Source organism: Triticum aestivum, chromosome 5D, assembly GCF_018294505.1.
Source record: "Triticum aestivum cultivar Chinese Spring chromosome 5D, IWGSC CS RefSeq v2.1, whole genome shotgun sequence".
Classification (NCBI taxonomy): domain Eukaryota; kingdom Viridiplantae; phylum Streptophyta; class Magnoliopsida; order Poales; family Poaceae; genus Triticum; species Triticum aestivum.
This window is the reverse complement of record NC_057808.1, coordinates 51,401,643-51,411,996: the sequence shown is the minus strand read 5'-3', so window position 1 is coordinate 51,411,996 and position 10,354 is coordinate 51,401,643. Positions and strand designations below refer to the sequence as shown.

The following is a 10,354-nucleotide window of genomic DNA, read 5'->3' as shown; positions in this document are numbered from 1 at the left end:
AATTTTTGTAAAAGTGGTAGTTTTCCATAATACTATCCCGAATTGTAGTAGTTTTATGTAATATTTACTTTGAATAGAATGAATGTTTTTTCCAAAAAAGAGTAGCAAGAAACAATTACAACCACTCATCAACTAAACCTATGAAAGTAATACCCCTCCATTTCCTAAATATAAGCCTTCTTAGAGATTTCAGTATAAACTACATACAGAGCAAAATGAGTGAATCCGCACTCTAAAATACATCTATATACATCCGTATGTAGTCTATATTGAAATAACTAAAAAGACATATATTTAGGAACGGAGGGAGTAAAATTTATGAACTTCCCGTGATACAAAAAGCAATGTGCATCGTGAACCAACCTGTGGTTGGACGGTTAGAGAGACAGTGATATCCCAGCCCACCAGGATTCAAGTCCTGGTGCTCGCATAATTTCTGGATTTATTTTAGGATTTCCGGCGATGTGCTTTCAGTGAGAGGAGACGTTCCCGCCGACGACGAGACGCCTACGGTGACTTCGTAAATTTCAAGATGATATGCCGGCTCAGTCTTTCGGAGGTGCTCATAAGGGTAAGGTGTGCGTTTGTGCGTTCATAAGGGTGTGTGTATGCGCGTATGTATGAGCGCTTGTGTCTGTACTGATGTTAAAAAAAGAAAAAGAAATGTGCATCCCTGAAGGCTGGAGCAAACAGAGATCAGTAAGAATCAAGTGACGAGCAAACCTAGCTACACCACACACGGTGGAAAAGAAATACAGTACCAAAAACTACTGTCCCTGAAGTAGACTAGGAAACATAAAATCATTACTATGAATGAGGCCATGAGGGTAGCACGTTGAGCATGAACTCTTGAATTAATTTCACTTACTCCATAATGTAATATAGGCTAAGAAACCGCCGATTATGACGTACGGCCAGAGACACGCCAGCACCCCACGTAGGACCAAAAGCGCAAACCATTTCAAGGCCACGCCAACACCCATCCTCTTCCGAAGCACTAGCTGATCCTTGGATGTCATGTACGTGAACCAAGCAACGTCAAGCAGCGTGATAGTGGTGCCTATAACCGTAAGAGTAACTGCTGCGCCAGCCGCAGGAACCAGCGTCGCGTACATGCCCAACGCAAACGCCGCAGCCAGCGTTCGGGCTGAGCTGTTGAGGAAGAAGATGGACATGACGAAGGCTTTCATGCGCATGCTGATGTCGACAGTGGTCACTCCGGCGTACATGAGGCTGATGGTGGCCATGGCGGAGCAGAGCAACGCCAGGTTGTTGGCGATAATGAATGCCTGAAGAGAGTGGCTTGTGACAAGCACCGGCATGCCGCCCTTAATATTATCGACCTTAGGGTCATCATCTGTTCGATAGCCTCCGGGTATGGTGAAAGCTACCGCAAAGGAAATCGTCACGAGTAGCGCTGACACAACCCCAATGGTCTGTGTCGAATCCGAGATCCTTTTTTCTTCCTTCTCCTCATTTAGTTCAGGGATGCGGGTTTTACTATGAACACCGTACTGAGCATCAGCATGCACTAAAAGTTTGTGGATCGAAACCCGTCGGCCCTGCAAAAAGAAAGAAAGATAGTAATTAACGTGATAGTATTCAACAGCAGTCTTCTAATATATCTGCAGAGAATTTGTTTCCATGTGCATAAAGGTGTTGACAACCAGATTTGGCAACATAACTACTTCCTTTGTAAACTAATGTCTATACTACTTAAAAAGAATGTAAGATTCCCATTTCACATTTCTTTCCACCACCCCTTCGTCCAACATTCCCTTTATGATAATGAATCAACTTAATTTATTTACCTTCTGAACCAATTTCACTTTAATTTACTTATCAAACTTCTGATCTAAATATAAGGTAATTTATGGGCAGAATTTGGTAAACATTTATTTACACAATCACATTATTATGAACAGTTAAATCAAAAGCTAACACAAATATTTTATATCTCGTTGTAACGCACGTTCATTGTTCTAGTAAGTGATCTAAAATGTCTTATATTAGTTTACATATTTTATATCACTTCTTATATTAGTTTACGGAGAGAATAGCATCTAGAAGAGCTAGGAGAAGAACAGTAGGCGACTTGTCCAAGGCTTTTGGGGTTCCTTCAATGGTGGGAACCTCCTCCTCATTTGTAAACCTTGAAGCTTGTGGTTCTGAATTTGTTGTTGATGGGAATGAACCTGGATTGAGTGACACTGCTGCTGCTCATGGGGAAGCTGCTGCTGCTCATGGGAAGGAACCATGTAAGGATGCTTCTAGCTCCACTGGCAAAAGGAAAAGGGCTAGCTTGATGAGTGAAGAAGAAGTTTTGGTCATGAGCAACATGTCCGAAGCTGTCCGTGAAGTTGCTATTGCTATCAAGTCCATTGGAGAGGCACATCCTGAACTTTATGATGCTGTCATGGAGCTCCCTGGTTTTACCGAGGATGATCTGTTGATTGTCTTGGATTATCTCAACGAGAATGCCAACAGGGCTAGGAGTCACTCATTCGTGCAAATGTCGGAGACTCGTCGCACTCGCTGGGTCATGCACCACCTCCCAAGGTCAACGGTGGAGTGCCCGTGCCCAAGGATGGACTGCCAAAGGATGGAGTGCCTGTGACTAGCGATGAAGTGCCCAAGGGTGGAGTGTGAGCAAATATGTGCTAATTCACCTAACGAAGCTGACCATATTTTATTGTATTTGGTCAGAAAAACCATGCCCCTATATATATATATATATGCGAAGGAATGTAACATGGACCTTATGTTATGTTCCTTTGTTGGACTGTAATGTGGACAATATGAATTTGTGGCTATCTAATATGTGAACTCTAGGATGTGTTGGACTGTAATATGGATCATATGAATTTGTGGCTCTAAAATATGTGGACTCTTAAGGTGTACTTGCACTGGATACCTGATTTATGTGCACTCTCTATTATCCTGATGCATTTCTTTAGCTATTTTGTGCCATCAATTGCTTATGTGTATATAAACTGCTTATATACTTGTACAAACAGCAAACATGTTGCTAAATTTTTGTTTTTCTTACTTAAATCATCTCTGCAATTTTGAAGACATGTGAATATATATTCTTTTATTACTTCAATCAGCAAAGATATCTAGTCTGGAGTGCATGTCACTAAAATTATATTCTAATTATTTTACATACATGAACAAGCACCCTAGAGTCAAATTTCACATCATACAACCTACCAAACAACATATGTTGTATGCTGCATCTCTCATGCAACCACACATGCAACAAACCAAACAAAATCTGAGCTGAGCCTGTCTCGTCTCATGCAGTACACCAAACACACATTTCAACCCATTTTTGCATGAGCTAAACCAGGCCAGCCCCAGCCAAGCTCCTTCATGCAATACATGACAGATGCACCCACGCAACCAAACACGCCCTATGTGAACGTAGTGGTCACAAAGCACCACAAGTTTTTTTCTAGAGACAATAAGTGATCTAAAATGTCTTATATTAGTTTACATATTTTATATCACTTCTTATATTAGTTTACCGAGAGAATATCATCTAGAAGAGCTAGGAGAAGAACAATAGACGACTTGTCCAAGGTCTCCTTTACGTGAACGTAGTGATCACAAAGCACCACAAGTTTTTTCTTAGAGACAAAAAAACTAAAAGGAGCGAGTAGCAATGCCCAAAGTTGCCAGGTGGTCCTTTAATTTCTACCAATGGATACGGAGGGGCTCCTCCTACCAATGGGGGTGAGATCTATAGCGGGGTGGCAATCAGTAAGACTCATTTGTTAAAGATGGAGTTTACATTAAACGTATGACTAAAGTCTTAGGATTAGGCATCTTTAGCCAAAAAAAGCTATGATAAAATTAACTACATAAAATAAACTGCCTTTTATATGATTCCATTCTGAAATATATATAACTTCTTAGATTCATGCACTCAAACTTTTCTAACAACGACTATTTATATACAAAATCTATTGAAATAGTGTAACTATATTTGCTATGATTATTATTATTCTAATATAAAATTTCAATTAAATAACATAGGCATACTATAAAGTAATGCAGGTCCCATCATTAAGGGAGTTAGATCACATACCAAACCAAAAAGGACACCTGGGGTCCGCATGCGCTGTGAAAGATCCAGTGCAGTTTCCCTCTCGTTATTTGATAAATTTAACATAACTTCCTTGTCCCACAGTAAAAAGCACACAGTTTCTAAAATTCCGGCCTCGACAGCAAGGTGCAACCCAGTGTTGCCATCATCATCCTGCATATTCATGATGGCTGCAAACATCTGCTTTTCTTGTAATAAAACCTGTAAAACAGGAGGAAATAGTTTTGCGTAGCCTTGTTTGGCAGCTACATGGAGGAAGGTCTTGCCCTCGGCATCACGTAGCTGGGCGCAGTCCGGGCAAATTTTGAGCAAGGTGCAAACTACATTGACTTGCTTTTCCTTAACCGCCTCATGTATGGGGAATGACCCCTTGTCGTCGCACTGATATGCAAGAGATTCCTCAGCGTCTAGTAGACACTTTACTGTTTCAAGAAACCCACATGAGGCTGCCAAATGTAGAGGTGTGCTCCCATTTGTTTGTTCCCCTTGTTTGCTGAGGTGATTGTTCCATTTCAGAAGATTTTTTGTCATACCTACAGTTATTATAAAGTAACCCCACAAAAATGTTATAATAAAGGTAGATAGAGTGACACATGAGTTCGGTGGAGGAGCCAGGAATCAATGATTGAGGGAGCCTAATGAGTCAAACTTTTGATGACAGTGGCCAAATTGTACTAATACATGTACTTTCCCTAAATCTAAGGGGTCAAGTGTACAAATTAAGCATTTATATGTGCCAACATGGGATCATCGGGGAAGCCATATACAGCTCCTGCCGGGCCCCCCTACCTCCACCACTGCATGAGCACCAACTATTTTATGAAGTTAAGATACAAGAATAAGCAGAAATACCATATGGTTAGCTGGCCTGACATTTGTAAGCCTCGGGACCAAGGAGGACTAGGTATCGTGTGCTCGAAGCGCATGAATATTGCTCTCCTATCCCGATGGCTTTGGCGCATTTCGCAAGGGCAAGGCGGCCTCTGGTTAGATATAATCCGGGCCAAGTACCTGCGTGGACAACCCCTTGCTTTCTGTCAGCGTTCAGGCGGCTCTCAGTTTTGGCAGTCGATTATCCAGCTTCTGCCGGTCCTCCGCATTGGGACATCCATCTCGGTTGGTTCGGGTTCTGCGACCTTGTTCTGGTTCGACCATTGGGCTGGTGACTCCCCATTCGCGGCGCGGTTCCCCGACCTCTTCTCCATCGCTGTGGACCCAACCATCTCCGTTGAGAGGGCCCTTATTGACTTAGGGTGCCTCGCCTTCCGGAGACCGTTCGGTCCTTCGGAATCCGCCGCTTGGCGCGAGTTGCTTGATTGCATCGCCCTGCACGAACCGGCCGTCGACTCTGGCCCGGACCAGGTTAGGTGGCGTCTTGAGCCTTCCGGCCAATTCTCCACCAAGTCCCTCTACCAGGCCATTGCTCCCTCCATCGCCCCGCCCCCCTCCCGGCGGTTTGGTCCATCCGTCTGCCTCTGAAGATCCGGATCTTCATGTGGCAATGGATTCGCACACGGATCCCATCTGGGGTGGAGGTCCGCAAGCGCAACGGCCCTGGGACGGGCATCTGCCCGCTTTGCGATGTTCCCGAAGACTCGAATCACATCTTCTTCACGTGCATGTCTGCTCAGTTTCTATGCAGCTGCTTTAGGGAGGTGGTCGGTGGCAATTGGTGTCACACCAACTTCCCCGACCTATTCGCCGAACTCCAGATATCCCCCCTACCTTCTCGCCACATTAGGTGGCTTGAGATTGGGGCGCTAGCGTGGACCCTCTGGACGATCCGCAATGAACTTGTGATCCGGTGCATTCCTCTTCGGCGGGCCACTAACGCTCTATTCAAACTGTCTGGTTACTTGCAGCTTAGGCGGCCGGTTAGCCGCCCTTCGGACCGGGACGCCATCACCGCCTTCAATGCCGACCTCTGCTCGATGGCCGCTCGTCTGTCGCCCTGCACGAACCGGCCGTCGACTCTGGCCCGGACCAGGTTAGGTGGCGTCTTGAGCCTTCCGGCCAATTCTCCACCAAGTCCCTCTACCAGGCCATTGCTCCCTCCATCGCCCCGCCCCCCTCCCGGCGGTTTGGTCCATCCGTCTGCCTCTGAAGATCCGGATCTTCATGTGGCAATGGATTCGCGCACGGATCCCATCTGGGGTGGAGGTCCGCAAGCGCAACGGCCCTGGGACGGGCATCTGCCCGCTTTGCGATGTTCCCGAAGACTCGAATCACATCTTCTTCACGTGCATGTCTGCTCAGTTTCTATGGAGCTGCTTTAGGTAGGTGGTCGGTGGCAATTCGTGTCACACCAACTTCCCGACCTATTCGCCGAACTCCAGATATCCCCCCTACCTTTTCGCCACATTAAGTGGCTTGAGATTGGGGCGCTGGCGTGGACCCTCTGGACGATCCGCAATAAACTTGTGATCCAGCGCATTCCTCTTCGGCGGGCCACTGACGCTCTATTCAAACTGTCTGGTTACTTGCAGCTCTGGCGGCCGCTTAGCCGCCCTTCGGACCGGGACGCCATCACCGCCTTCAATGCTGACCTCTGCTCGATGGCCGCTCGTTTGTCAAAGCCTGCTCCCCCGCCGCCACCGAAGCCTGATTAGGGCCGCCATTAGTCGCCGTGCCGGCGCCCCTTGTGTTTCCTTTTATTTTTAGGGCTTGTTTAGCTGTGCCCTCAGCAGAACCTATGTACTTTGTGTCGTGAGACTTGGGTGTGTGTGTGTTCTGAACTATGCTTGTATGTGTGTTCTCGGCGGTTTGCTTTATTTATAAAGCGGGGTGAAAGCCTTTTTCGGTATAATTCTTCCCATGGATGTATTTGATGGTATATCAGCAGTCAACTCAAAAATTCTCCCTCGGCTCTAAATTAATTAAAGTTATGGCTTTCTCCGGATCAAACTTACTCAAGTTTGATCAAGCCTATTGAAAAATATACTAACATCTAGAACACAAAATTAGCTCGATTAGGTCCTTTCAAAAAGAATGCTTTATACTATATATTTGATGTTGTGTAGATCTCATATTTTCCTATGGACATGCTTAAACTTGAACAAGTTTGACTTAGGACAAACCTAGAATTTCATTTCATCTAGAACCGAGGGAGTAGCAAATATATAAAGAAAGAAAGACATATATGTTTGTGTTTGGTGAACACCAACTAGCGAGAGGTTTCCAAAGTTCAAACAAAAGGTAGCAAATGCATGGAAATACAACATCCTAGCTAATGCTGCAACAAGGGAAGATAGAATATTCATTTATATGTTCATATTTACTAATTTGAGGCTCTTTTAAGACCATTATATCAACCCATATCATCTTACAAATATCTTAAGCATATTCAATTTATGTAATGGGCGAAAGTTGCGACTAAATAAAATTGCATGGTCATGACAAAAAGAAAAGTGCGTGCATGAAAGAGACCAACTTGACGGAGGTTTAGTGGGTCATTTCATATTTTGTTTCAATGGTATATCTGATGGACACATGATTTCAAATTAATTAAAGCATAACTATACCTGGTCATGGGCAACCCGGCCCGGACGGCCTGACCCGACCCGACCTTTGCCCACAGGCCGGGCCTGGGCCTAGATTTTAAGCCCAATGGCCAGGCCGGGCCGGGCTCAGGCCCGTCATATTTGTGGTTTAAGGAAGAGGCCTGGCCCGAGGCCCGATGGGCTTTTGACTGATGGGTCGGGATTGAGCCTGATTTTTAGGCCTGGCGGCCGGGCCGGGCCGGGCTTGGGCCTAGGTTTTCTGCATCGGGCTTTGGTAGGCCCGGCCCGGCCGACGGATGGCCAGGTATAAGCATAACCAGGGCAATGGTGATCTATTATCTTAATAACAACCAGACAATGAAAACATAACATTGGCGAGTTTAAAAGTCTAACAAGTTTAAACCAGATTTTACCATGCATGATGTGCTATGATGAATGATATAGTAGCATATAGTATAACTCACTTGTGCTCCTGAGAACGGCAACATGCAAGACGTTTTGTCCATTTGGTCCAGAGTAGGAGAGCCCCGGGTCCTGCTCATGCAGTCCCTCGGCAATATCCTCACGCCCTAACGAGACGGCCAGGTACAGTGGCGACGTGCCGCTTGCAAGAGGGAAACGAGTCAGTTCTGGATCCGCGACCCATAACTCATGGACCATTGCCCGAACTGTCTCCTTGTCCGACAAGCGGAGGGCCGCATGGAGAGCCGTCTCCCCCTGCTCGTTCTGCTTCCTCAGTGCTGCCTTCACCCTGTCGTCGCCGCCCTCAGCTTTCGCCAGACAGATGAGGTGAGTGACCATTTTCAGCATCCCAGCTCTGGCAGCGCAATGGAAGGGCGTGTCGCCCTTCTTGTTGCGTGCGTCCAGGAGGTGCTTGGCCTTGCAGTAGATGCCCCTCGCGCTCTCCAGGAACTCGTCACCGTCTCCACTGGACGCCACGACATGGAGGACGTTGTTCAGCTCCACGTCCAAGGTGATCGTCGTTGCAGAATTATCAACGACGTCGGCCTGCTCGTCATCGATGACGATGTTGATGAGGCCTCCGGGCGGGACAGCATGAACCGCCGGCGGAGTGGCGCCGGCACCGCTATTGCCCATAAGAACATTTAGCGGTGTCCAGTGGCCCTTTCGGGCGGCCATCAGCAGCTTGGGGTGCTGCTGCACCACCGCCGGTTTTGCTTTTGCCTCCTTGTCCTTTGGCGGCCCGGAAGGTGCTTTTCCCCCCGACTCCATTGGCGTCAACCTGACGTGCTGTGTATTCTCTAGTGGTAATTGGTATAGTACGTTGTACTAAGTAGCACGATGGAGCAGTTCTCCCTCTATGTGTATATATAGTACAGTTAGCTGCAGCCTCAAAATATATAGAGACAACAAATGTTGTTATTCGTCCACTTGGTTAGGAATCGTTCATTGTGTGTAGCAGCTTTACTCCGATCCTTTGGTTCGGTTCGAATTTGATTCTGCACAATTTGATGACACGGACTACTTGGATGCAACCACTAAGGCCGGTCTTTCTTTAACGATTTTGTGAAGATGAAGGTACCAGCTGGAGGTCCTTTATCAATCATTATTACTTCCTCCGTTCCAAAATAGATGACTTAACTTTATACTAACTTTAGTACAAAATTAGTATAAAGCTGGGTCATCTATTTTGAAATGGAGGGAATAGTACACAATAACCTATCGGAATGGCATATTAAATACCATCGTTCTGTAATCTGCATTAGAAAAGGTTCCCTTTTTAAGTTGGAAGTGAACTTAATTTATTTTTTTAGAAAAGAAGGATATACCCCCGGCCTCTACATCTGTACGGTGCATGAAGCCATATTATTAATTATTCACAAAGACCATACAAGGTGATACATCAATAAGCCGGAAGCCACCCATCTTGGCAACGCCGTTGCTACTCCTATCTACTTAACGAAGGCGTGCCATATGTCCGGGCCTAATACCAAACAGACATTGCATCAAAGCCTAACATCTAAAGCCGGGTGTCCCATCCAAGACACTACCTGGATTGGGTCCCACACCGGCCTGGCACACTCCCAGTGAGCAGCGCACGCTGCAAGGGCCGTCACCTCCATCATCCCTCGGTCCATCCTCACAGCAGAACTGAAGCACCGACCTTGCCAGGTCTATCTGCCATCAACGCCACCATGACGCCAGATAGCTTCCTCCTCCTGCACGAGTCCATCTCCGCGCATCAGACGCCGAGTCTCCACAGCGCCACGCCGTCGAGATCCGCCACCATCAATGTGTAAGATGAAGCACCACTCCACCAAAGTCGCCGTCCTCTAGTCCCTCGAGCCCGTGTGCACCTCCAAGAATGACGCCCCCATGGAGGAAACGACACCAGAGAGCCGCCGTCATCCGATCTACTGATCTAGGGTTTCCCCCGATGGTAGCAGAGAGTGGCCTTGAACTTCTCCACGGCGATGCCTTCAGGAAGGGAACGACGCAGACAGCGTCGCCATCACCGGCCTTGGCAATAGCCAAAAGCAGGTTTTCACCCAGATATGATCGAAGACCTCCATCTCTCGTGCACGGGTCGCCGCCATCCTTGCCAGGATCTGGATGATCCCACTGCCAGATCTCAGCAAGGAGAAGCCCCCCCCAACCGAGACCCGTCGACCGAGCAGGGGAGGCCGAGACCGCGCCCGCAAGACCAGATCCGCGATGGATCCGTGCCCACGCCATCGTCCCGGAGTCAGCCCCGCGCGCAGCCGCCACCGCCTGCCGAGGC

At 47.1% G+C, this 10,354-nt stretch overlaps 1 protein-coding gene across 1 annotated transcript; it reads right to left on the bottom strand.

The window, feature by feature from the left end:
- Positions 1-828: 828 nt before the first annotated feature.
- On the bottom strand, positions 829-8,924 carry LOC123119388 (protein ACCELERATED CELL DEATH 6). The gene is made up of 3 exons (XM_044539185.1): positions 8,076-8,924; positions 4,094-4,644; positions 829-1,562 (listed from the first exon to the last, which is right to left on the bottom strand). Exons 1-3 carry the CDS (start codon positions 8,842-8,844, stop codon positions 861-863), a joined length of 2,022 nt encoding a protein of 673 aa, XP_044395120.1. The 5' UTR covers positions 8,845-8,924; the 3' UTR covers positions 829-860.
- Positions 8,925-10,354: the final 1,430 nt, after the last annotated feature.